The sequence below is a fragment of the Symphodus melops genome, assembly GCF_947650265.1.
Source record: "Symphodus melops genome assembly, chromosome: 8".
In the NCBI taxonomy this organism is placed as follows: domain Eukaryota; kingdom Metazoa; phylum Chordata; class Actinopteri; order Labriformes; family Labridae; genus Symphodus; species Symphodus melops.
In genome coordinates, this window is record NC_136698.1 from 19186423 (window position 1) to 19213999 (window position 27577).

A 27577-nucleotide genomic window follows, 5' to 3' on the forward strand; every position below is an offset into this window, starting at 1 on the left:
ACAATAAACAATTCTGAGCAGGGAAAAGAAGACAATACTGCAGGAAGAAAAAAAGGTGTACACTGTTTAAAGACTGTTTGTATCCTATCCTAGACAGCAGAGGCCGAGTGGGAAGTGGGAAGGGCATCATTTTTTATTTCCTTTTGAGCCAAAATAACTATTTGAGTCTAATTCACAAAAGGATTGCACAGCTTTTGTGCCTACTAAATCTGTGCAAACAGGTCTACAATCTGAATTAAATACAATACAAACACAGGCGCTTGAACGCTCCCCTAAGCTCGCTGCAGTACAAACAGTATCTCTGTGCAGGACACTGTAGAGGCACTGTATTGTCCAGCCCTGTGTTCATCTCATCTCCCATTTAAACAACCAAGGCATCAGGTAAACAACCTGCTGATGGGAAATCCTGTCTGTCAAACAAAAGCAAGACAATGACGTCAGACTCTTGACCTGAGAGTCAGCAGGTCAAGCCGCCCCCCCCCCCCCCCCCCCCCCAACCACCACTTCACCCCAACAACGAGTCACATCTCAAACTGTCACACAGACTCACAAACATTTGCATCCTTTTACATATGTTTTGGTCATTAATCTTGTCATCTTGAACAACTTGCAACACGCTTTTTAAAAGCTTAACTTTTCTCAGATGGTGAGGGGCGCTGGTGGCCGATTGGTTAGTTTGCACGCCCCATGTGGCTGTAGTCCTCAAAGCGGGCGGCCTGAGTTTGAAAAGTTGTACATCACTTTCTCCCTCCATCTCCTCCTTTTTAAGGTGTAATTCACTTATCATATTGTAAAGCTCTTATGATATTTAGACTCAAACACAAAAAGTGCTGTGTGCAGTCTGCTCTTGCTTTGTGTCTGAATATGGAGAGAAGCTATCTCCACCTCTACTCTGCACAGAGCTGCACTCTCATGCTGACGGAGCTCAGTTCTGTCCATATAAAGACGATGAACTCGGAGCTGGAGGGGGAACTGTTAGCACTTCATTTTGAGGACAAACCCTAAAAATGTGGTAGGATTTTAAACCAAAGCATCCTCCTTGAATCGAGTAAAAAAGTCTGGAGCCAATGATACCCCCAGACTGATATTAAGAATAGTGAGTCAATTTTACATTTACAGGTCATTTATTGTGAAATCATACCGAGGTGGATTTTTTTTTTGGCATACATTTTTTCACTGTTATTCAGTGCAGTTGGGTGCATTTAACCCTTTGAGGTATGCCATCCATCCATTTTCCACCTGTTATCCAGGGCCGGGTCGGGGTGTAGCAGTCTAAGCAGAGATGTCCAGACACTTCCTCTAGCTCTTCCGGTGGGACCCCGAGGTGTTCCCAGGCCAGCCGAGAGACATAGTCTCTCCAGCGTGTCTGAAGTCTACCCCGAGGCCTCCTCCCAGAGGGACATGCCCGGAACACCTCTCTAGGGAGAAGACTCTTATCCGGAACAGATGCCTGAGCCACCTCAGGGTAGGAACCAAGACCAACTGGTAAATCAAGAGCCTCGTCTTTCGGCTTAGCTCCTACTTCATCACGATGGACCGATACAACGACGATGCTGTACCGATCCGTCCCCTCTGGAGGAGCTGGGTTCCAGAGCCCAAGCTGTGCGTGGAAGTGAGCCCGACTATATTTAGGTGGTACCTCTCGACCTCCCACACAAGCTCCAGCTCCTTCCCCAGTGAAGTGACATTACATGTCCCATCAGCCAAAGCCGTGTACGGGGATTGGGTCGCCAAGGCCCCCGCCGTCGACTGCCACCCGCTCCACACTGCACCCGACCCCTACGGTTTCCTCTGTGGGTGGGGAGTCCACAGGAGGACGTGCTGAGCCCGGCCGAGCCCCGCCTTTATGGGATGTTGTGTCTTTATTACTCACAGTTATAAAGATTTAGTAAAAGCTGCAGTTTTATTTTGAAGCAGCAAAAATTAAACAAAACAATGAATATCTTAAAAGATGTGTTCATCAAATTTAAAGTGATGCGCAGATAGCACACATAAATCCTCCACATACACCTGCAGTCCCTGAAAATCCTGTGACAGGTTGAAATGAAGACAACACAGCCCCTGAACAGTTCCACTAAAACAAATAAATTAAAATACCAGGATGACAGCTGTCTTACCTAACAAAGAGCTTAAAATGCTTTACGAATACTTCAATGTTTCATTTTTAGATGTTATTGCTTGAAGCTTAATGCAGATTGAGTCTGCTGATTGTGCGCTGATTGAACTGTAAACAGAACCATGACTCACAGAACCTGGCAAACATTGTAAAGAGTGAAAAAGCCGTTGACGCATGTTTCTGTTGTTAAGTCATTAGTCAGTCTCATGTTGGCCAAAAGGGATCAAAGCCCAGGGGCCCTGTGTATTTATGGGGTTTGGGGGGTATGGTAGCCAGTTGCAGACTTCACGTGTGCTTGTGTTTATGTGCAAACATGTTGTGTGTCTTTTTATGTGGGTCTGGGATCAGGCTGAGTGTTATCACTCTGCAGCTCTGGAGCTGTGGTTGGTTTGACTCCATGCTGAGTTTCCAAAGGTTTGTGTGAGAGCTGTAGAGCTGATGTCGTCTGATCCACAGCCAGGAGCACAAATAAAGAGTGTGTGCCTGTATGAGTTTGTGCCTGTGTTTGTGTGTGTGCAGGCCCCTGCTTTGGAAAAGTGTTTAGCTTGGACAGAGTGGTAGAGCAGCCATTTGCCAGAGAATAAATTAAACCTATCTGTCCTGAAGAGACTGGTGGGGGTCCTGAGTAACTGATCTGAATTCAGTGGGTGGTAGTGAGTGGTTTGATTTAGGGGTCACCTCGCTGGTCACGTCTCCACAGGCTAAAACTGTAAGATTCAGAATTGAATTTTAAGTGCGGCACAGCCTGAATGATGTGTAAAACTTTCTTTTCAAACAGATCTTTAACAGACTCATTCATAAGTCATACATATTGCCTTCATCTGTTTTTCACACCTTGAAGGCTCTTCCGAGCGAGCCTGACACTCCAAAGACTTCACACAAAATTATTTTTACCCTCTGGACCTGTTTCACTTCCCTTCATCTTCGATTTCCTCCTCCACCTCTTCCTCTGTCTCCCTTCCTCCTCCATCCTCTTCATCAGAGTGCACAGAAATCTCTCTCTGTTGGAGGGGGACTGTCCCTTCGTGTGGAAGTGGACATCCGTGTGTGAGGGTCTGGTGCCTCACAGACTGCTGGCATCCTCTTTGACATGGTTATTTCAGACCTGATACCGGAAACACAAACACATGCACGCATTCACTGACAGGCCTGTAAATATAGCAGTGGACTCTGATGCCCTTTAAGAAGCCGAGTGGGAAACTGCTCTGTGGAGATCCAGTTTCTGCATGGGATCCAAGACAGGATCCCTGTGGAGTTTGGAAATAATATCATGAAGAGGAAGCGTACAGGAGGATATAACTGTGCTAAATAAAGTTGGACTGTGTGTCTTAATATATTCTTGTACTTTAAGTTGCACATCTCGTTTTTCAAGTGTTTTGTAAATATTGTTCACTTTCTCTGAAATGCACTACCTCATTACTCTTTTAGTATTTCAGTCACGATAACTAACTTCCTGTATGCAAATAAAATAACCTGAGGTGTCATGATACACGCCAGAGCTTTTTTCCATGTTTTTGATGATGGTTAATAGGAAGGGCTACCAAAGACTGTCTTCTGCAATTTAAGCATTGGGACCTGGGTCTACTAATGCAGTTTGTTGCGCCCATTAAAAACAAAACCAATGCAGTTTAGTGTTTTCAGCGCTCAATGTCGTGAGCACAAAAACGGCCTTAGCGTCAGCTGTTTTTTATCACTGCTCTCACATTGCACTAATAGTTAAACTTTTGGAACAACGCCGCGTTTCCTCAATGAAAAGCCTTCTGCTAATTTCGCTTTTGGAGGTTCTGTATGTTTTAACGACTCTTTAATTCTTTTTAACTATGTAGCACTTTGAGTACTCTACAAATAAAATTATTATTATTAATGACCAATCACAATCATAAAGCGGTTGGACTTCTAATATCTGCTTTGTCAGCAACAATGGCAAAGAGAAAACTAATTAGCTTTGTCTTTTTGAGGGAACAGTTTCAGGTGCAGATCTGTTGCTATAATCAACACAGGTTTTTCTTTTATTGTCTGAACACTGTTTTGTATTTTAATGTTTTTTATTATTATCATTTTGTATATTATTACTTGTTATTTATGCATGATCACTGTTTTTTGTGGACGCTAATGCACTTTGGGTTGGATTAGAGGATTCATTTATGTTGTTTTAATGTATTCCTGGTGACATTTCATTGAATATATTTTTTTGGCAGAAGGAGCTATTAAAACTTACCTAAGAATCACTACAGAGGGAAGGCAAAGTTACATTTTATAACCAAGCAAAAAAAAAGTGTTCATAGGCACTGCCTGCACAAAAAAAAAAAAAAAAAAAAGCTGTGTAAATAGATTTTAGCAGTCATAGATTTAAAGATGGTATAACAGCCTGTGGGTCAGTTCACATGACGCAGTCAGTCTTTAATTAAGTTTAAGGTAAATGTCAGGCTAGTGAGCCTGGTTGTATTTCTTCTTCAATTTGAAGTCTTCAGTTGTGTTCTCATTCAGCTTTACTTGAGTCAAGTTACATCCTTTAAAGAAGACAAAAAACACACTCTGTGCACACCTATGAAATGTCACATTTATAAACTAAAGGACAACATTCTTTATTTCTTGACTCTTCACCAGTTGAAATCCGTCCAAAGTCAAAATAAACAAAAAAGAGGAACCTTAATGTTCCCAATCAGTACTTATACTGCAATACTTGTACTTGGTGTTACCAGGTGTTTTCAAATGAAACTATCTATGATATCTATGGGGCGGCAGTAGCTCAGTCTGTAGGGACTTGGGTTGGGAACCGGAGGGTCGCCGGTTCAAGTCCCGGCACGGACCAAGTCCGGAAACTGATCTGGTAACTGGAGAGGTGCCAGTCCATTTCCTGAGCACTGCCGAGGTGCCCCTGAGCAAGGCACCGAACCCCAAAACTGCTCTGGAGCGCTCGCTGTGGGCAGCCCCCTCACTCTGAGACCTCTCCATTAATGCATGTCACTAGAACCCTGTTTGTGCATGAGTGTGTATCTCGGCCTATGTGTGTGTTAGACAGAGTGTAAACCGAATTTCCCCTCGGATTAATAAAGTGTAAATTAAATTAAAATTAAATATCTAACTGAATGTTAGCATCACACACTACAGAGGCTCTAAAAACTCAGATCGACAGTCATATTTTTTTTAACCAAAAGGTGCTACAAGAGCAATTTCTAAATAGAAAGTGTGCAGGGGTTTGCCTGACATTTCTGGAAATTAAACACAAGAAACTACCCTAAACCTGGTGGAAAGCATAAAAATGAATGAAAGTTGTTTGTTTTTTTAAGTAGAAAAAGAAATTACTGCATTTTGGCAGTCTTGGATTTCTATTGGTATAGCCATAGTATGAAACAATCTATGCATGTTTGATTTTTACAAGAATCAAATCAATTCTGGTCAGGACAACCCTGCTACATTATGGATAAACAACACATTTACATTACATTCATAGTTCAACGTATTTATCGTTTTGACTTTCCTGACTTTTCTTCGTGAGCCACCATGAGGTTTATATTTGTGGTCTTGAACATCTAGTGTTCAGAGCAGCCTCTGGCATGGCTGTCTAGACTGTGCAGCCATATTATAAAACGTAACCTCAATGTTGGTTTTCATACAAGAGGAATGAGTTATAAGAAAGGTTGAAGAGTCTTGCGGCTCATACTTTTGTTGGCGCTTAAAGAACTGGGAACAATTGCAGCTTTTGAGAAAGAACAATTGAGACGCCAGATTATCAAGCGACTGCAACAAACTGAAATTTCCCCCTTTTAAACAACTGTCCCATGGTTGCCTAACTTTACCTTAATTATATTAAGTTTACAATAAGCACAATGTTTCCATCACCTAGCAGAAAGCAAGGTTTTTGTGTTGTGAGGTATTTTACACTACCCATAGTCTTTTTTCTTTTCAAACCAAGAAGATTTAATGTCATTAACCTCCCAAATTTCCCCATTGGGCAGCAATAAAGTTATATCTTATAAATGTACAAAAAAAAGCACATCATAAAAAAAAAATGCTGATTTTTTTTTTTTTTAAATTGAAAAGGTGAGAGGGTTTCTTTTTCCAAGCAAGACATACACCGAGGTATACACAACACACAGCTAGTCTGTTTCTAACATCATAAAGGTCCTCTCCCCTACATGGCTGCCTTACACTAGGCAGGGCAGGGCGGGGAATGGTCCCCTGAGGTTGGCTTATCAGCTTTCTGCCCGATGCATCCTAAAACTCTGTCTCTGAATAGCCTCTACAGATTCTTATTGTTGTGCCACTTCACTGAGGAAAGCTTTGAAAGTGTTGGAAGTGACTTATTTACCTGGACTGAAGCCACTTTCCACTGAGGAGAGAAACATGTGTGCTTCCCTTAGACTTTAAATAGTGTGTATCTATTTGTGTGTACTTTCAGGATGTGTGTGAAATCCAGTAACATTTATTGGTGGTGAGAGATTTATAACAACGTCAGAAAAGCTTCCAATACAGCCTAAAATATGGGATCAAGTATTAGTATGCCAGTCAATACAACAATCTTATTTCTATAAACGTATTGTTTTAGTTGTAGATGAAGGAACATAAAAACTGAGAGAGAGAGCTTTACCAGGCTATGTTCTGCTGTTACATTGAAAATTTCAACATGGGGCCGTATGGGGATTAACTCACTTTTGGAGAAAGCCTCAAGTGGACACTAAAGCAACTGCAGTCTTTGTCACTGGTTAGTTTTTCCATCTCAAAGGTTGTTGCTTTTATTCAACCCAAGCCAGTTCAAATTAATTGTCAGTTTTGTGGCTGAATCTGTATCAAGAAGGAAACAATTGTACCAGAACAGTCTCACAGAATTATACTTTTAGGACTGTTTCCCCTGTAGCACCTCGTCATTGTCATGGTGACAGTAGAGAGAGGAACATCATATCTGTCAGAATAATAACTGGCAGCTCCGGCAAACCCTCAGGAAACGCTTTGTCTCCCACACGGCTGTGGTTAGGAGCAAAGGTCACTCTGTGCAGAGGTGAATCCTAAAGCCTGGGATGTACATTATGTTTGTGTGTGTGGGTGTGTTTAAAGTGTGTGTTAGCCAGCAGCGCCACACCATTTACACCTCAGCACATCAGGAGTGTGTTATGAAACAGGATCCTTGACTGTACTGTATATAGGTACAAACCAAGGAGGGAAACACACACCCTTCAGCATCCTCATCTGCATCTCAGCACTTCCTGTTTTTGGGAGCAACTATATAGGGTATCACTGATGTACAAACACACACACACATCCACACACACCCACGCGCACACACACACGCACACACACTCACTGTCCAGCTAAGGAGGAAGAAGGGCTGTTGAAAACCTTTAAACAAAAAGACATTTTTAGAAAGGTCCTCTTGAGATGGGAAACAAAGGGGGGAAGTGATATGACGTTGCACAGGGGGGAATCTGAGGGTCACTGGTGGCGTGACGGACACGCCTATGGAACAGTCTCACATATACTCATTCTCATGATCAATTCAAACACAAGCACACACTTGTACACACACACACACACACACACACACACACACGCACACACGCACACACGCACACACACACACACACACACTTCATAAACACAGCCATGGTCTTGTTAAAATAGTCATTTCCTTGTCCTCGTACTTATTTATTGATGTTAGAATTATAAGGATGTTTTTTTTTTCTTTATCCAGGTTATCTTCCCTTCTGCAGAAATCCAGTGTGGCTGTTTTGATTCTCCATCCTGATGCACCTGATAAGCTGTGATGTGTCCACAGAGAGGATGTGATGTAAGCTCTCTCTAAGCAGAGCAGCCTGAATGGTCACATCGGTGTGTGTGTGTGTGTGTGTGTGTGTGTGTGTGTGTGTGTGTGTGTGTGTGTGTGTGTGTGTGTGTGTGTGTGTGTGTGTGTGTGTGTGTGTGTGTGTGTGTGTGTGTGTGTGTGTTTGTTTGTTTTTTATGAGCAGATGATGAAGTGAGTGATCATAAAGGCTTTGTTTGTCTTGTTGCTAACATTAGCTTAACACTCCCTAAAACATGTCTCACTTCAAATAGGACCCTGGTGTGTTTACAGGAAGTATTTTACCACCCAACCAGTTCACTTCCTACTCACCTAAACATAGATCTGGACAACACAGATGGTCCAGAATAGAATAGACCTGCAGTCATCAGGCAGAAGATTCTGTGCGCTAACAGTTGATGAGCTTTCAGTGATGTGAAGCTGCTTTAACACAGTTTATTATTACTTCAAATCCATTCCACGTGATGGAATTGATACCGTTTCTTTTTTGGCATTGATTAGATAGATAGATAGATAGATAGATAGATAGATAGATAGATAGATAGATAGATAGATAGATAGATAGATAGATAGATAGATAGATAGATAGATAGATAGATAGATAGATAGATAGATAGATAGATAGATAGATAGATAGATAGATAGATAGATAGATAGATAGATAGATAGATAGATAGATAGATAGATAGATAGATACTTTATTGATCCTGAGGGAAATTCAAGGCATCCAGTAGCAGTATACAGACAGGCAGGACACAAGACATTAGTTACAATACACACCCGCTGTCCCCCCTCCCCTCTGTATATAAACATAATTACAGGTTAAACCTGTGCAGTTAGCATTAGACTTAAAACTTATATAGCACAATGTACATAACCTGTGAAGGAGGAGATGTAAGGAGATGCATCGTGTTTGGCTGTGTTGTTTTGATCCGTTGGTACTTAAAAAAAGGATTGAGTACTGAATTGAGCTCTACTGGAAGGGCTGGTGTTTGATCTGGAAATTGAGAGTTTGCTCACATGAAAACACTCTCCGATACACACCTTTCACATGTTGAGCAGATTAGATCTGTTACAGAGAGTAGGAATCTAAAAACCAGAGGGGGTAAAACCATCAATCATGTTACCCCGTCTGTGTTTTCTCCCTCTCTTCACGAGGCCTGAGGCCACTCAGGGAAACATTATTTCTGTTTACTGTAAATCTGTAGCTGTTTTCCTGTTTGAACGTTGAAAAGAAAAAAACACAGAAGCTCCACACTGGTCAGACATACACAGAACCTTAAATCAAAGTTAAGGTCTGTTGTCATCAACAAGGTAAACTGAGGTCTTCAGGTTTTGCTGGACTCATGACTGAAGGGTAAATAAGGAGATTAAGTTACAGTTGATTTGTCAAGGTTAGTTTAACTGCTGGGAAAATGTGTTTCACCTGCAAAAAAAAAAAAAAATCACCCACACAAACATGAAGCATGTGTTATAGAAAGCAGAGCTAATAACGTTTTCTCAGTGATCCAGATTAAGACCACGTTCACCCTGATTTAATATGTGGACAGCTCCTCTGTGCTGCAGACGTTTTGATTGGATAATGAAGTTTTGGAGACAGATGGAGGAGGAAGGGAGGGTCCACGTCACTGCACCAGGTGAAAAGACTCAACACCCTGGGTTTGTTAAACTAATACCCTGATTATTGATGTTTTAAAAAAACACATTTAAGTGTTTGTGCTGGGATGTTAATGTTCAGAGGCATGTCTTCTTACACTTCTCACAGCTAAACCAACCTAACTTCCTTGTCCGAGTTACTTGTCCAGCTTGATTCTGTTCGATGTGACGCGTGCTTGCAGCAGGCCCTTCGATATCTTTGACAAGCAGCCTAATTGGAACATATCAGAGTGTACCGCTGTTCTCACCCATTGGTGATAGACTGTGACCCTCGCTATGGAAATGGGAGCATTGACTGGAGTGCGGTGTAGCAGTATGTAAGCGGAAATTGGCAGTATGAGTTTATTTAGACTGAACTTTATTGATCCTTTTGGGATGACTCCCTCAGGAAATTTAGGATTTAAGGTGTCTCAGTAACAATGAGAGGATTTTTCCGGACTCACTCATTGCTTCTTTACTATTGATGCCCCACTACTTTTGCTCACTGTCACTGTGTTTTTGGCATTTACAGTCTTACATATTCAACAGCTAAACTTTTGATCTCAAGTTCAATTGACTCAAACGTTTGCTCACGCTGGAATGACAATGACTCACACACTCACACAAAAGGTTTCACTGTTTGAGAAAATATTGTTTTGGCCATTTACACCCTCTACACCCACTGCTACATGGTGCTGATCCTTCAACATCAGGGAAGTTTACAAATCGTTAAAATGACATCAGGAAACTTTGTGTGTGAGCTCAAAAAAAAGGACAAAAGACCCAGCTGATATTTTTGGCACACTGATGCTGGCCTCATTGTGACCTGAGCTCAATGTTTCTGCAGCTCCACCTGCTATATACTCAAACACACAGCAGGACTGACCAGGTAACCCCGCCAAGCCAGGTGCACCCATGTTTATGTTCTCTTAGTAGTCTTGGCAAATATTATTAAAGCCTGCAGCCTTTCACTTCCCTGCTAGTGTGCTTTGCTTGGACAACAGGCCGATGCTTGATCACACATCGAGTTCAGCCTGAAAGAAAGAAAGAAAGTTTGCCAGAGTGTTTAATCACTAAGCCAATTATGTTGTAATAGAGAAGAAAATTGTATAATATATGAAGTTAGCCACTTAATTGTTTGAATTATTTAATGCCATATATTTTACTCAGGCTTCTCTGTCTTAGTACATTTTGTCTTTTGGCATTCCCCCATGTTAACGACTCATTCTGCCTGTGAGCAGAGGGAAATAAAAGCATGTCTAATTTAATGTTCTGTTGAGTTTCTCTCACCCACCGCTCACATGCACTCAGCGGTAACACAAAGCAGACAGTCTCATGTCCTCAGTTGTCTTGGTTTCAGTGACACACAGGGATGGCTTTGAACCGGTTTCATCACAGAAAAAAAACAAAGAACTAAACATTATATTGACCTTCTTAAAAGAGAGAAGAGAAGAAAGTGATCAGAGACAGAGATTAAACAACGTACATGGAGCAACCAGATAACAAACAGAGGAGTTTTTAAATGTTAAAATGATAAGTCTCTTTGACACAAACAGTAGCTGATGTACACTCAAATTTTTACCATGTCGTCTTCAGGCTGTGTATAAAATGACTACATTGGAGAGGGTCATTTATTACATGCTAGTCGAAATAAGTTCCAAATCTGAAAAATTAACTTGGAGATCCACGAGGAAAGAGACAACTTTTTTAGTGTAAAATAAATAATAATAATAATAAGAAGAATAATAAGAATAATAATACATTTTATTTGTAAGCGCTTTTACAGGAGCTCAAAGGCACTTTACATGTGAAAATCACAATGTACAGTTAAAAACAGCAAAACACAGTATAAGACAGAAAAACAGAAAGAAAAGAAGGGAAAGAAAAAGTTACGTATTAAAAGCTAATTTAAAAAGGTGAGTTTTGAGCATGGTCTTAAAAGTTGGGAGGTGTGTGCAGGAACGGATGGGTTTGGGGAGTGAGTTCCAGAGGGAGGGGGCAGCGATGGAGAAGGCTCTGTCTCCCCAGGTTTGGTGCTTGGTCCGTGTAGGTGGGGAGAGGATGTTTCCTTCAGATGAGCGGAGGTCACGGGAGGGGGTGTGGTGGTGAAGCAGGTCTGTGAGGTAAGGTGGGGCCAGGTTATTTAGTGCTTTGTGTGTGAGGAGGATGATTTTGAACTGTATGCGGTGAGTGATGGGGAGCCAGTGCAGGTCACGGAGGACGGGGGTGATGTGGTCTCTGGAGCGGGTGTGTTTATTTATTTGTATACAAACCTGAGACATGACTTGGGTTCGATGACTTTCTGCACCTGGTTCAGCTGTGACTACGATGACACCCATCATAATGCCGCCTAACATTACGTCTTTATCTGTTCTGAATAACTTCAGGGATGTACAGTAAATTGCTTTTTGCTTCGTTGCTTTCTTATTTTCTCTTCTTTAGCTTCATCTTTCACTGTCATCTTCCTCATCCATTGTGTCAAACAGTACTGTACAAAGACCGGCTAACTTGTTACTTTGTAAGTTGAAGGCTGCTGTGTAAACAGTACTGTAAAGCTGTGTGCACTTCTTGTGAGATGATCAAAGTGACATAGTGCTGAAAACTGGCAAAGGGGGCGCTCTTTGGACGTGAGATAGACGGTATTCTTCCTGTTGAAAGCTATTGTTCTATTAGTTTAATTCTGTTGCTTTAAAGAATTAAATGTTTGATTATTTCTCCTACGTGATCCACACTCATGCAGAGAAGCAAAAACACTGATTTCTGTGGTGCCAAACTGTCTGAGAGAAGTTGTGACGGGGGGGTCTGAGAGATGACATGTTGGTTTAGACACGCTGCACATGAAAGAGCATCTCTGACAGAAAGTCAAAATGGGAACACAAACAACAAAACAGAGACACAACAGGACAAATCAGCATCACATCTTCTCTGGGATTACAGGATAGTTCTCAGAGCTGCTGTTTATGCAGGAAAAAAACAAAACAAAAAAAGCTTCTTCAGCGACATTTCTGGATGTGTGTGTGGAGCCAGAGTCCGTCTCCCCTAAATTCGAACACCTGCTGAGAACAGCATGACTCTGTCTCTCATACGAAAGAACTCTGCATCCACGATGCAATCCCCACCTGTTCTCATATTACAACTTTAATAACGGGGTGATGGTGTGGACGTTTTTCTGTAATCAAAATGGATTGAGTTCATCTCGAACTGCTCAAAAGGGTTCCAGGAACTTCATACCTGACAGACAGGCTTGGGTTTCAAAGGGGCTCCCTTGTGACGTGTATGTGTGTGTGTTTGCATCCTCTCATGTGTGGGATGAAGGTGTGAGCAGCAGACTGAAGTGAATGATCGCCGTGCCAAACACTGACCTCATGTGGCTTTTCGTGCCCTTCTCTATGAGGCATTTGAAGCTGCTCTCAGATCTCACATGTGGCTTATATTTGCACTGAAATACCTCCCAGATCTATTGGCTGCTTTGAAATGGATGTAAACATGAACCTCTTTATAGTGTGACTGCTTTAAAGGGGGGGGGGGGGGGATTCAAACGCCTCGGAGGGCTGTTTATCCTGTCTCCAAAGTGTGAGAAAAAGACAGAAAAGAGATTTCACAATTCTTGTGAATTTGTTGACATTGCCCAATTAAATGAAATGCTAACTCTCAGAAAGGCCACAAAAAAATGAGGGAACAAATGTGGTTTTTAAAAATCTTTATGTCATGAGTCCTGTCCTTGCTCACTCTCATTCATGACGCTGAAGTTTCTCAGCCTTCGTGTTTGCTTGTCAGTTACACAACATTGCGGTGTGGCGAGCTGCCATGTTATTGTTAACCGGCCCCATCTTCTTGGTACACTCAGGGAGAAAACAGCTCCTCTGCTGCAGCTGATGACGGACATGTGTTTGATACTTTCACAGTCACATTTCTGGGAATCGTCCTGAAGTCTGTCAGCACAAATTAGATTGAAGCCAAATCATCTCAGGAGATCTGAAATGGAGTCATTTCTACTTTGAGTTTGGCCCATTCTGCGTTTAAGTTGATTAAATAGAAGTTAAAGCTGGAGTGTATGCAATTAAATTAGATGTTTTATTGTAGCTGATATTGAATTTAACAATGTACTCCATGAAATACTTCAGATATGTTTGCATATAGGCATGGGAAATAGGTTGCTGAAGGTACTGCAAACAAACCTCAAATCAAGCCAATTAAAACAATAGATTGTAAATATATGTTTTACTCATTAACTGTTTGCATTCAGTTCATCTATACATGTGTTAGAGTTGACCATATACCATAGCAGTGTGTTTTTTTCTTTTACATCCTGCAGGGAAACAAGTTCACCATGCAACAACTTTCTGTCACTGTGCACACATTTTGGTGTTTTGAATAACATAATCCAAGCTAGTAAGACAGAGGAGCACAACTAAAAGTATCTCTAAGGTTAAATGTTTTCATTTATTATTGTCTTTACAACTTTGAAGAGCACGTAAAGATGAGCGAGAGTGAGGGATCATGTCACTGAATAGATCCAAGCGGTAACCTCAAGTGTTTAAACAATAATCCTTTTGTGGAAATGCAAAAAAAAAGTGTCCACTTGAGTGCTGCAAAATCACTGTAAGTCACACACACAGCCATTCAAAAACACAGAAACAAATATGCTTACAGTCTGGTTTGAAAAAACTAAATGGGTCTAAATACAGTAGTTCACGTCGTTATCGGGGGCAAATTGCTGTTTGCTAGGAGGAGTTAAACCTGCCACAGCTCTCAGCCTGTGGTTAGGTTGACTGAAAAATAGGTTGAGACAGCGTTTCCAGCATGACGATCGACAGACTTCCAAAGTCGCCTTCAGTGACAAAGGGGTGACGTCACTCAGGATTCTTCCATGCATGTTTAGAGTCCTGGTTGGGTTAGGCTTAGACACGAAAGAAACACAGCGCAGATAACATCACCGCATTGCAAATGTGTGTTTATTTATAGATTTGTATTTGAATGTGTTAATTTTTCTCCATCTACAAAAGTCAACCACACCAACAACCTAAAGTTTAAAATGAACGACGGCCCAGTGGTTTTAAATCTAATGGGACTTAAGCAGACTTGAAATCGGACCTTTAAAACCACTTCTACAAGAATACCGCTTTGTTTACATTTGTTTCCCGCTCTAAGTCTAGGTACTGTCCACTTATTTTATTACCTTATTTATTTTTAAATTTAGATTTGAATTTAATGTTTTAGATTTTACATTTATTATCTATTGTCATTCTACCTTGAGCTGCCTGGTTGGTGCTAATTTTGTTTGACATGCTACTACACCATGTGCTTTTGAGTTTTCCCCCAGGAACAAATCAAGCTTTTTTTGTCAAATTGAACTGAATTGAAGAAAAAGAATAATAAATATATCATTTAGCATATTGGTATTAAATATGAGCAATATGGGGTCCAATAGAGACAAATCTTGTTGCTGAGCTGAATCCGTCAATCACCATGTCTTGTACATTTGTGCACGCTGAAACTAAAAAAGCTTCGAGGTTTCAAGGATGAGTTTCTTAGCGCATTTGCTCAGGGTTCATTGTGCCAGTCCCCTGCTGTTTGTGGTGTATTTCAACCCTAGGAATAAGCACTTACAATGCAGACAGAGGTCTGAAATAAAGAAGACGGAAAGATTAAGTAAAAAAGTAAAACAAATTGTTTTGATTGTTATTACAGTAATCAGGCCAAAACACTTCCCTGTTGATCACTGAATGCATCTGAAAGATCTTAACTCTGGATTTATAGTCAGACATGATCATGTAGCATTACTGTGGAAAATCATGACATAGGCCAAAATGTAAACAAAAAACAGGTGCTGCCTAATTTCTAAGTAAGATCTGACAAAACTCTTTAACCTCCCTCACCACACGGTCAGACACAAAAACACTTTCAAGATAAACATTTTCCAACACTCTCCACTTTTGTATAATTTCTTTTAAAAGAAAAAAAAAAGTCTGCTTAAATGTTGCTTACATAAAGAGTAAGAGAAGATTAATCACATACCAGCCGCTTACCGCACCTCAGCATAAAAACTCAAACAGAAGGAATGACTATCCAAAAAAAAGAAGAAAAAAAAAAGACAAACTGAACAATCCAAAGATCATTCATTGTATTTTATTTGTTTTATCAGCACAAAGAAAACTCATGATGCTCTCAGCGTTAAGATTCTCCTGATGATCTGAGATGCATCAGATGTAGTCAACCAATTTACATTTAAAACACAAGCACTTTAAGAATGAGTAGACATTCATTTTATTTTCTCAAATCAGTGCCATGATGTACTTACTCCTAAATACTTTCTGTCTATTTATTGTTATCAGATCTCTTATTTTGGGTTCATCGTGTTGCACTGATTTGACTTCAGAGTGACCTGTTAGATATGGTGAATCTGTCACTCTGTGTAGACGGATGGACAGGAGTTGCACAGCTAAAACAGAACGCCGTCAGAGAAATGCTAGTACTTTTAATGTTCTCATAAGGTCCCCCCCTCCCCCAAAAAAGCTTCCATATCAGGATGTGGGGTTACAGGAGGTGACGACACAGATTTAAAATCTCAGTGAGTTGTCTTAATTAGATAAAACAAATCAGCTTTACACATTCTTACATTAAACCATATTCACGTGTGTGGGGGTATGTAAAGTAACTGATCAGTTTTTGTCATTTTATACAGTTTTTGCATTGAAAAAGGATGAACATAAGGCTTTAACTATGAAATAACAGATTAACAGATAGAGATATATAAACTGGAAATTCATCTGCCAAGATAGTCATTACATCTTTTCTATATAAAAAAAAATAAATAGAGACTTGTATAAAAGTAATACTGCTCAATCATCACTTCTGGGCCTCGACACACGTGGGGTGGTGACTCCGTCTGCAGAGACGCTGTCCTCTGCCTGGAGTTGGATTTTTCGGTTGACTCTGATGATGATATGTGGGGAAGTTTGTGTTTCTCCCAGCCATTGAGAGCATGCAGGTGAGTTTTAAAGTGGATAAAATATGTTGATTGAAAGCAATTCAAACTGGCACATATGGCAAACTGGGACGTGGCAGCAACTAATGGAAAATCTAAGCATAGTGAGGAGAAACGGCAGGCAATAAAGCTAGTTTCAAGACGAAGTTTGAGAAGAATATTCTCAGGTAGCTTGCAGGGTACAAGAGGCAACAACTGTGAGCTATCAACCAATAGTAGGTTACAAACATTAACTTAACGTTTCAAGTCCTGCAATGTGATGCTGCAGGTGGCTGCTGGGTGGGTGTGATCTCACAATAGCCATCAGAGGGAACGGACATGCTTCTTGTGGCGATGAGTCAAGGAGAAGGAGCCACATTTAAATGCATCGCCACTTTGTGTACTAAAAACAGTAGCGCATTAGTTTAGCACCGTCCTGAGTTAAAGGAATAGGAGGCAGGGATCGAAGAAGACAGCCTACTCTGAGACCCTTTATAATCTGTTTGATTAAATATCTCAACTTTGAGACTTTAACTTGCACTGTATTTAAATCCCACTGCTGCCATTTGAGAAAAGAATTCCTGCTCTAAAACTTTCTGAATAAAAGATGTTTCATTGTATTCCTATGAAGTCGGACTAATCCCAAAGATCCAGTAGAAATCCAAAATGTACTCCTAACAAAAACTCAAGTCTCAGAAGGGTGGACTGACTCTTGCAGGTACTTTCCATCCAGCCGCTCTGAATAAATACCCTCTTTTTACACAACATAATAACTTTCCCCACCCAAACTTTATGACTACAGTATGCTCGCATCCCAAACTCAATATTATAAAAAGGGCTTACATCTGATTACTGTGTTACTTCTCTTCCACGCTCGGCTGCCTCCTGGCACTCAAATCCAGCGTTTAGAAAACAACCGAAAATCACTTAATAGAGCTGATTTCAGAGCCTTTGGGAGGGGGCTGTATGTTTTCTCCCTCAGGGTCCTGGAAAAAGAAAGCAGGCGCAGGGAGAGATGGCAGGATCATAGTGCAACAGTAAATAATGTTACAGTATGAATAATGAGCTCCCTCTGTGCTGTGGGCCCCAACTGGACTAATGACAGAGACCTGGTTTAGATTAGGTACTGAACAAACACAGACATGTGCATGACCCAAAACACACAAATCCACACACAGTCAGGAGGGAGGTCCTGTCAGGTTTGGATAATCTGTCGCTGGTTACAGAAAGCGCTCCTGGACAGGAAACACAGGAGGCCGAGGGCATCACACACACACATCTTAACTCACCTTTTCTTTTTCTAAACGGTCCATACAGGTCATCTCTGAGGTTCCCCACTTCTAAAAAAGGCTAAAACTGAAGCCTCCCTCCTGAAACCAAGATTCAGATTTACAATGTTTGATGATTTTAAGTTTGCAGCACTGCCCTCTGCTGTCAGGAAGAATTTCCTTACCACTTCCACTCTTAATGTCGTAATTTATTGAGAAACAAAACTAAATCCAATTTTAAGTGTTAGTATCTAAAAGACAATCACTCGCATCACATTTCTTCCACTGCAAACTTTGAGCTCGTTCTATAGAGAAAGTGTGACTTCCTGCAGCTCTCCAGATAAGAGGAAGGAAGAGTGGCCCAGGTGTGACACCTGGCTCTGACACTGAGAGCTCTTATTTTTTTCTTCTCTCGCCTGGGAAGTAAAGGCCCGTCGACATGACAACGATATAAAAAAAAAGGGAAAAAAAGTAAACTCTTTGTTTTTGGCTGTTCATTCACAACGTTTTGAGTGGTTGAAACGGAAGGTTTTAAAAACAGAATGCAAAGAGCGCCAGAGTGCAAACTTTTGGAAATGGCGGCATCTCTGTGTACACTGGAAAAGAGGCCTTAAGCACATGCTCCAGTAAGGTTCTAGTCAACAGCCATGAGCAAGGAGGAGGACAACATGAACACTTTGAAGCATTTGGTTAGGTTCAATGATAAGAATAAGAAAGATGGGACATTATTAATAAATACATTTATCATGTAGATATCTACAAGTGCTGTTTTATTCTACTGTTATATCAGTTATTTCATTCATTTAGTTAAAAAGGAAGTTAGTGACATAATTGCCACATATTCATTATTCTTATCAAGGTATGTCGATTAGTATTCAACAAAACGTGTATCTGCAGAAGAGCATGTCTCTAAACACTGAACTTTCTCCTCCGTCTTGGCTGCCGACGGCAACAGTGCAACATCAGTCATCCTGCAGTTAAACCTGAGCCAATCATTTCAGGACTAATTCTTTTTCCTTCAGCCGCTTCCTCCTCGCTTGTTTCAAAGTGGTTGGACCGTATGTTGTTTCAGTCTCCGTTTCCTTTTCCACAGCTCCCGGCTCTTTATAGAAGGTGAAAAGGCAAAATAAGTCTCTCTGTCCCATCTTCTTCGTTGTTGTCCTCATCGCTTCTCAAGTTTTTTAAATCTGGCCTCTGTGGAGAGAAGAAAAGAAAAGATCACTCTTTGTTTTCTGACAAAGTCCAGGTAAAATTTGGCTCTCCGAAATTTTAGGAAGATTTCAGGAGGAAACTGTGGTTTCATAGCCCCACCTGCTGGTGGATTTTATAATGCTTTGCAACTTAAGACGCTTTACTATTATTGGTCTGTGTCACACACAGCACACTGATCATACAAGACATAGAAAGTGTGAAAAGAAGTGATAGAAGTTCACCAAACAGTTACTACAGGTACAACGCCAGACCGATCTGAATCAGTAATCAAGCGAAGGCCTGGTTCAGTTAAATGTACCATGAACTGGTCTGTTGTTCAGGGACAGGTTTTGAGGGTAAGTTTTTCTTCCTCTCCTGCTCTCTGTGTTTAGTCTTTGATCTCTGAAGACCTTTTTTTTTTTTTGTTAATTATTTTTCTGGCTTTTTCTGCCTTTATTATGAGCGCGAGAGAGAAAGTGGATAGATATGGAAATCGGGATTTAACTCAAGAGACTAACACCAGCTGAGGAGGCTTGCAGTTAGGGTAAGTTAGCTCGCATTGAGAAAAAAAAACTATGTCCACAATTGATTGTGATTAAGAGTACTCAGTCTTAAAAAGGACGTCTTGTGGGCAACATGAGGGAAGAGAAACAGTCAAAAGGTGTGCCCGTCTGAACACTTTGCAGAAACGTGATTGAATACAACAGAATAAAGAATCTCACCTGTTGAGGTGGAAAACGTGAAACCTGTGCTAAGAAGCTAACAATAACAAGCAGTCACAGAAGGATAGTAAGCCAGAATATTTAAGACTTTCTCCGGCCACTGCTCACCAGGGTCACAGTATCAACAGCCTGATGTATTGCTTAGACTTACGATAGTGCAGTGTCGTTGTGAGTGTACAGCATAACCGATGCCTGATTGTCGACTGGAACTCATACGTGACAATCACAGAAATGAGAAAACTGATGTTTTGTGTACTGATGTTTTCATTATTTAATTCCTTCGAGGTCACATAATCCGTTTAAAAAAACCCAAAACAAAACAAAACCAAAAAAAAACTTACTATGCTTTTCAAACAAGCATGTATCCCTAGTCTGTCTACAAACTCCACATGTATGAGAAAAGTCTGTTCCCTCTGTCTTTTCCCCGCTCCATTTTCCAGAAAATGTCGGCTCAAACAGGCTGTTTGGAGATTTTGTCTTTTTCTGACATCACCTCCCTCAGGTGAGCGACACTCCTTCAGCGAGGTATTTATTCTGCCCTCTCACCATTAAACAATAAGGCATGGAGCATGAACGCCTTCAAAGAGGGGCGTGGTCAAACACAGCTCACTTGAATCTAAAAGAAGACATTCACCCTCTGATAGTGAAATCATTATGTTGATTGGTTTAAAAAAAAAAGAAGGATTTATATAAATTGCTTGTTGTTGTTGTTTATAAAGCAAATTGTGTCACAAATGCACATCTCTCCCCTCAGACTGTCTCACCCAGTTTCTTTGAATAGGCGTCCAGTTTATAAGCAGCCTGTTCAAGTGAAGACACCTGCTCCTCGATCTGATTGATCTGGTCCAGGTAGGGCTGCAGGCTGGCATCTAGAGAAGAAACAAAAAACATACAAGACACATGTTCATGCTGGAGACGAGGAAACAGGGAGGGGCTCATACAGGTTTACATCTCGGACATGCAGTAGTCACTCTTTACTGTGGGATATCATTGCATTGTGAGTTTAGCGACTCTTCACAGCCATATCAATTTTAAGTAAAGTAATAAAGTTCATGTTCACAGGTAATGTTTTCAAATACAAAACAGCCAACAGCCATCTGCTTTAACAGCTAAAACAGAGAAGGAAGCCTTTTTTTAGTGTCTATTGAAACATTTAAACTTAAATGTAACCGAGGAGTTGACAGGTCCAGTTTAAGAAAAGATATGATAAGCAGATCACAGAGCTTTTTCAAGATCGAGGCGACTGTAAATCACTGACAACATCGTCTATTAATGTGCACACCTGTCGAAAACGGTGTCCTTACACATTTTAGAGCAGATGAGGTCTTTCACTCACACTTGTTGTTGAGGTCCTGCAGGTTCCGGCTAATGTTGATACTGATGTCCTTCATCTCCATGTACTTCAGACTGGTCAGCTTGTTCATGCTCTCTAACAGACGATAATCCTCACATGTACCTGAAAAGGTAAAAGACAAAGAGAAATGCACAAGGGAAAATTGGACACTGCATGATGGCAGAGATGAATATAAACACACATCACTTTGAATTGCATCCTCTTTAGCGCTGTGTTACTTAAGGAATAGACGTACAGCGTGTATGTTGAGAGGGCAGGGGCATGAAAATATTTTCTGCTGCTAAATGTGGGCCAAGCAGAAAGAACTAGAGAACCAGACTGAGGCTGCTGAATACATCAAAACATGATTGTTTAGTGATACAGGAGGGACATGTCTGTCCTCAGAGCCTGGAAAAGTACATCTGTACCAGACATTAAAAGATGGATGAACTCATGTCAGAAATATATCATTTGATTTTGTCTTTTAGCTAGAATCAGAGATGAGGGTGAGAACGTAGGGAGTAAGAATGGGACTGTTTTTTGGGGGGGACACATCTGGTAATGTTGCAGTAACTGCTAAATGTTGCATTTCTTGAACATGGCATGTTGGTCAATTTAAAGACCTGTTAGTTCTCCTTGCAAGAAGATGGCCATCTTTTCAAACATGTCGGTGCACAGCTCGTTGATGTCGGGCTCTGCAGGCTCCACAGCCTCCTCTGCTGTCTCCACACCTCCATCACCTGACCGGAACAACAACACAAAACAACCCCTCAATCCGGTTCAAACACTGTCATGTATCAACCATAAAAATGAGTTACATTATAATACAGCAGACAGTAACCCGCTCCAACAAGCCAACATATGTAGGCAACTTGATGCTAAATTAGCGTTAGCAAGCTACGGAAGCTGCTAGGAGTCATCCCTCACTGTTAGTGTTTGTCTTTTTCGGAACGGCCGCCGGGCTCCCCGACACCTCCGCCGCTGCTTCTCCCTGCGTACCGGAGGCTCCAGCCGGGATCAGAGCCGCTGGGTGAGCCGTCGGTGCTCTGGAGATGCTGTCCATGGCTGCAGCTTCGTCTCCAGTCGCAGCCATTTTGTTCTTGTTTTCGCTTCCTTTGTCACATGAGCTGAACGATCACGTGACCTTCGCCTGCCCGCCACTAAAAACCACTACCACAATGCTCGCGCGCACAGCCACGCCCTGCACGAGAAGAATATCTATCTATCTATCTATCTATCTATCTATCTATCTATCTATCTATCTTTATTTTTCCAGCTGTTTAATAATTGACGGAATAATGACAGACAAAACCTGGCAATTATTTTTTAAATAATTTTTGAAGCAGGCTCACATTTAGTTTTGTTTAGTCGAGATTCTGGAGACAGAACTGCGCAAAAATTCACATGGGGCCATCAAAACATTGCATTTTTGCATTCATTTTACATTTTTGTATCTATATATTTTGCAATAACTCATAAAAGTGTCAGTGTGCCACTAAAAGATTACACACCATTTTGCAGCAAGATCATTTTATTTTTTATTAATAAATTGCACTTCCTTCCTTCCTATCCTTTTTTTGTTGCTTGAAAATGAACTGTTTCATTTTTCCATTGCTGTACATTGGTGACAGTTCTCACAGTTCTCTATTTAGAGATGTGTAGGTGTGCCAAAATTTACATTTTATTCATAAGCCAACATTAATCCATGTGTTGCTGAAAGTGTTAACTATAGCTGCCGTTTTCTCAACTAACATAAAATGTGTTCAAGAACCTTAAAAATTCAACAAGTGCTCCAAGTAGGCTAGCAAGCAAAATTGAAGACAACATAGAGAAATAACATAATATTGTTTTTTGCAAGAAAACAATAGTTTGTAAATAAATGAATGTAGAGGAAGAAAACAATAAAGAACAGTGCATCAGAAGGAACCATTTGTTTAAAATCCTTTATGCAATGTAAGCTGCTGCAGAATTCTCATTTCTTTACTTTGTCCTAAATGTATTGCACATGAGGTCAGTGATGTTTTTGGTGATAGCTGCTTTATTTCCTAATTGAGGTTGAATTACTTGTCCTCTGAATTTCATCTATTTATGGACACATGGTCTACATCAGCCTGTCGCCCTGTATTCTTTTCTCAAGCAATGATGAGTGAGCCATATTTATCATCACCTTTTTAAAATGATGTTTCTAAATAAATGATAAAATTGCATTTTACAAGTTTATTTTTATTTTTATGTAGACCTAAACTAAATATTGGGTTTTTGGGTTCATTTTTACCTCCTATCTTGCCAAGTCTATCATTTATCTATTGAGATTTTTTTTTGATTTTTTTATCTCGTTTACCAGATAGAACGGACCAAGGTAGCAACCATGCACAATAATGCATAAACACGATAGTTTATAAATGCCACCCAAAATAAGAATTCTAATTTCAGATCAATATTTCTTATTATTCATTACATTTTAATAATTTTCATCGCTAGGACTTTCATCCATTCACCACAAACCGGCAATATAAAGAAATTCTAGTTGAACAGAAATGAAACCTAGAAACCATTGTAACGTAAATACTTTCGCTGTGCGCGCCCCCGCTGGGAGCATGCAGTTCTTGGCATGCAAAGCTCGACGTTACACCTGTGTCGGCGCTGTTGAGGGGGAAGCTGATCGTGACAGGCTAGCAGCAGAGGACTGTAAACATGGCGGCGTGCACAGCTACAGGGCTGTGCAGAACACCCCGTTACTATTAGTCTGAGAGACGGAGACACCCCGAACATGGAGACCGAGGAGGAGCAGCACATCACCACGCTCCTCTGCATGGGTTTCCCGGACCCAGACGTGATCCGGAAAGCGCTCCGGCTGGCAAAGAACGACATCAACGAGGCTGTGGCGCTGCTGACCAACGAAAGCCCCGGTCTCGCATATGAATACGAGCCGATGGAGAGTGGGCCTGCTCCAGGCTTGAGCTCGAGTGGAGACGGGGAAAACAGCGGGCGGACTGGGACTGGAGGTTTCGACCCGCCGCCTGCATATCACGATGTAGTGGACAGTGAGGTAAGAGCATCCCCGGGAGAGAGAGAGGAGAACACGGCCAATTGCAACTTACTGAGGGAGAGTGGGGCTCGCCCATTTAACTAGCTTAAACTTAGCTTCAATGCTAGCTGCAGCGAGCCCAACGTGAGCTGTCAGAGCAGCAGGTGAGACACCCTCCAGTGTTACAGGACCGGGCATGTCCCCGGCTCTGGGTGTATATACAGGAAGATCTGTTAACAGAAAGAACATAGACTTAAATTACTGAGCCAAAGGTGCATTCCTAACTCACAAGCTAAAACTGCTAGCTAGTAGCGGGCTAGCTAACGCAGGTTGAGAGTTGAAGGCGCCAGAGACTGAACCAGGTGGATCCGCACAGGCACACCACACCGCAGGGTTCAAACATCTGGGCCCAGCTGTTTTAGAAGGATTCATGCGTGTTAGTACGGTGGCTGCTGAAGGTCAACTGCAGAAATACTTCATGATTAACATCACGACACCCAACACACGATGCGATACATATCAAGATAAGATGATAATAGTTCTAATGAGAATAATAAAGAAGATGAGATGAAATCAATTATGTATTAATTATATTATTTTATGTATTGCTTGGTTAGAAGAGGCTGTGCTGTGTTTGAATAAAGAGGCTGGAGCTCATAGGTGAACCCTGGGCCTTAGAGGTCTTTATTGACACTCAGACATAACCTGACAGGTCAATGTTAAAAGGTTTGTCATGAAACCAGAATTTCAGTGTAAGATATGTATGTAGAAGTGTAAGAATGTTACAACATTGATAACAACAAAAACATGTGTAAGCACCTAATGCTGTTTTCATTTATTTGTTTTAATTATAAAATAATAGCAGGCAACACCTGTGCAATGTTTCAATAGCAATGTGCAAAATGGTTGCGTTTAACTAAGTGCAGAAGTTTTGAGGACTTTGACAACCTGGATATTTTATTATAGCCGTAAATGACTTAATGTTATAGTCTATATGATGTTTTCTTGAAAAAAAACAACGAATTAAAATCGCTTTGATACAATCAGATTTTTTTGTGAACTCGAGGGCCCATATTTCAGCTGTGATTAATCTGAATGGAGACTTATCAGTGCTCTACATGGGTTCGTCTTCATTAGTCTGAAGGCCGGCTGACAGCAGTCAGCTGTCTGGTCCTGAAACCGGTCTGAGGAGCAGTTGTGCAATCTCCTTTCATTCTTCTTCTGTGCCAGCTCTTTAACGTCAGAATGGGATTTCTCTTTAAGGGTGCGACTGTAGTATGCGATTGTTCTTTGACAGCCACATGACTGTTGTAATTGATTTACCTGAAGCTGTTATCACTTCCTCTGAGGTTTATGTGTAAAAGTAAACTGAAGTGGCGGCTCAGATTAAAAACAAAACATTATACAATATTGATGCCCAGAACTCATATTTTTGTTGCCATGGTTTCAACACGTCTTAATATTGTTCTATATTTATTAGTCTGAGTAAAAGATTCTGCTGTTGTGACAACCCTCATGAGCAACCCCCTCAACAACTTGACCTCAAACTCACTGCTTTCCTCACTGCTCGAAGCTTGTTGCTGTTGCCAAAAGGCTGCCGTGCTTTCATCGAGTCTCTCACATCACTTGATGTGAACGATTGTTGATTCAGACTTGTGAGCCGCTTGTTTGAGCTGCTGTGGTTGTAGGTCAGCAGGTTCAAACAAGTGACTTTGCTTTCTATTCCACTCATTTGTCGCCCTTTGCAGCGCTGCTGTCTAGCTCTTTGATTATTCTTTTGATGCATATCAGGGTTTTTTTTTCTACACCTATATTTTTATCTATTTAAATTTTCTTTGCACTGTGTGATTTTTTTCTTCTGCTATCCTGCTTTGCTGCTGTAACACTTTAAATTTCTCTGCTTGTGAGATGAATAAAGGATTATCTTATCTTAAAAAGTAAGTGAAGTTCAAACAACAGATATTAATACATTTTATTTATGGGCGCCTTTCAAAAAACCAATGGACACCTTGCAAGCACAGTTAAAAAGAAAACAATATAAAACTTGATTACAGAGCTGCCACACGCAGGGTTAAAATCAAACAATATAAAACATAAAAATTAGAAACTTAACAGGAAACAATTAACAGTTTAACATAACAAGATTAAAAACAGGAGTTTTGCAGTCAAATGGGGGGAAATCAGAGTGAGTAGGCTTGGGCTGAAGAGGTGGATTTTCAGACGTGATTTGAAGATGACCAGAGAGTCAATGTGTCGGATGTCAGGTGGGGGGGAGTTCCAGAGGTGGGGGGCAGAGGGAGGAAGATGGATGTGAGGCTCCGACTGGGTGTGTTTTATGTGGAGGAGTTCAGGGAGGTACGGAGGGGCGAGGTTATGGAGGGCCTTGAAGGTTAGGAGGAGAGTTGTGTGTGTGATTGGGAGCCAGTGGAGCTGTTGGAGAACAACCGCACTCACTTCATTCAGTTCTAAACATTCACATGACAGACAGGGTGCCGTCTAACGCGCACTACCATGCAACCGCACCGGAAAGCGTCCCGCTTGCTCTGCGCTTCAGAGGACTAAGGCGCCCGAAGCCGCCTGCGACTCTCCAGCCGCGGAACAAGAGGGTGATGTGGTGGGTGAAAGGTGTTCTGGTGACGATCCGGGCTGCAGCGTTCTGAACCAGTTGGAGTTTATGAAGAGACTTTTGAGGGAGAGCGGAGAGAAGGGAGTTGCATTAATCCAGACGGGAGGTGACCAGAGAGTGGACCAGGATGGCGTTGCTGGGAGGGACGGAGGCGGTTGATGTTTCGAAGATGGAAGTATGCAGGCCGAGCGATGTTATTGATGTGGGTTTGGAATGACAGAGTGCCATGGAGGACGACACCCAGACTCTTTACCTGAGGGGAAGGAGACAGAAGAGTTGTCGATGGTGATAGTGAAGCAGTTTGTTTTTGTGAGAGTGGATTTTAAACCAATGCGGAGAATCGCAGTTTTGCACTGTTGAGTTTGAGAAAGTTGGAAGAGAACCAGGATTTAATTTCCCGTAGACGATCACAGAGGGAGGTAGAGCTGGGTGTCGTCCGCATAGCAGTGAAATTGAATGTTGTGTTTCCGGGATATATGGCCGAGGGGAAGAAGGTAGATGATGAAGAGGATTGGACCAAGCACAGAGCCTCGGGGAACACCGGAGGAGAGTGGAGAAGGCTGGGATGTGAATGTTTATAACTGAATGAAGTGAGTGCGGTCGGAGAGATGGGAAGAAAACCAGTCCAGGGGCGTGCCTGATAAACCAATGGATGCCAGACTATGGAGGAGGATGGATAGGAGTCCGGAGTCTGCTGCCACCAGGAGGTCATTTGATTATTTTCAGTAGGGCAAGAACTGCTCATACAGGTTGTTATTGGAGAGGTGGGAGCGGACTTGTGATGCTACAGTTTTTTTCCAGGATTCCAGGTAACCAAAGGTGACAGGGAAGGGAGACGGGCTTCGACCAGGGGTGTCGGGAGGGGGTCCAGTTGACGGTAGATGGTTTAGGTTT

At 41.5% G+C, this 27577-nt stretch overlaps 2 protein-coding genes across 5 annotated transcripts in view; one reads left to right on the plus strand and one right to left on the minus strand.

The window, feature by feature from the left end:
* Positions 1-15663: 15663 nt before the first annotated feature.
* Positions 15664-22175, minus strand: bloc1s2 (biogenesis of lysosomal organelles complex-1, subunit 2). Its single transcript, XM_079350030.1, has 5 exons — positions 21957-22175; positions 21653-21769; positions 21033-21152; positions 20461-20565; positions 15664-18977 (listed from the first exon to the last, which is right to left on the minus strand). The coding sequence occupies exons 1-5, from the start codon at positions 22120-22122 to the stop codon at positions 18946-18948; spliced, it is 540 nt and encodes a 179-aa protein (XP_079206156.1). The 5' UTR covers positions 22123-22175; the 3' UTR covers positions 15664-18945.
* Positions 22176-22562: 387 nt separating this feature from the next.
* The window catches only part of usp24 (ubiquitin specific peptidase 24), a 50138-nt gene continuing 45123 nt past the window's right edge, over positions 22563-27577 (plus strand). For 3 of the 4 annotated variants that reach the window (XM_079350247.1, XM_079350248.1, XM_079350249.1), the window contains exon 1: positions 22564-24078. In XM_079350247.1, coding sequence (XP_079206373.1) covers positions 23800-24078 — 279 coding nt within the window. In that variant the 5' untranslated portion in view covers positions 22564-23799. Of the gene's footprint in view, positions 24079-27577 lie in introns of all 4 variants that reach the window. The other variant, XM_079350246.1, reaches the window with a different exon arrangement.

Excerpts from the sequence above, each read along its gene's own strand:
- bloc1s2 (XM_079350030.1), bottom strand. The coding sequence starts at position 22,122 with ATGGCTGCGACTGGAGACGAAGCTGCAGCCATGGACAGCATCTCCAGA. Across the intron at positions 20,566-21,032 it reads GCAGGACCTCAACAACAAGT|ATGCCAGCCTGCAGCCCTAC; the intron begins GTGAGTGAAAGA and ends TTTCTTCTCTAG. Across the intron at positions 18,978-20,460 it reads CGCCTATTCAAAGAAACTGG|AGGCCAGATTTAAAAAACTT; the intron begins GTGAGACAGTCT and ends TTCTCTCCACAG.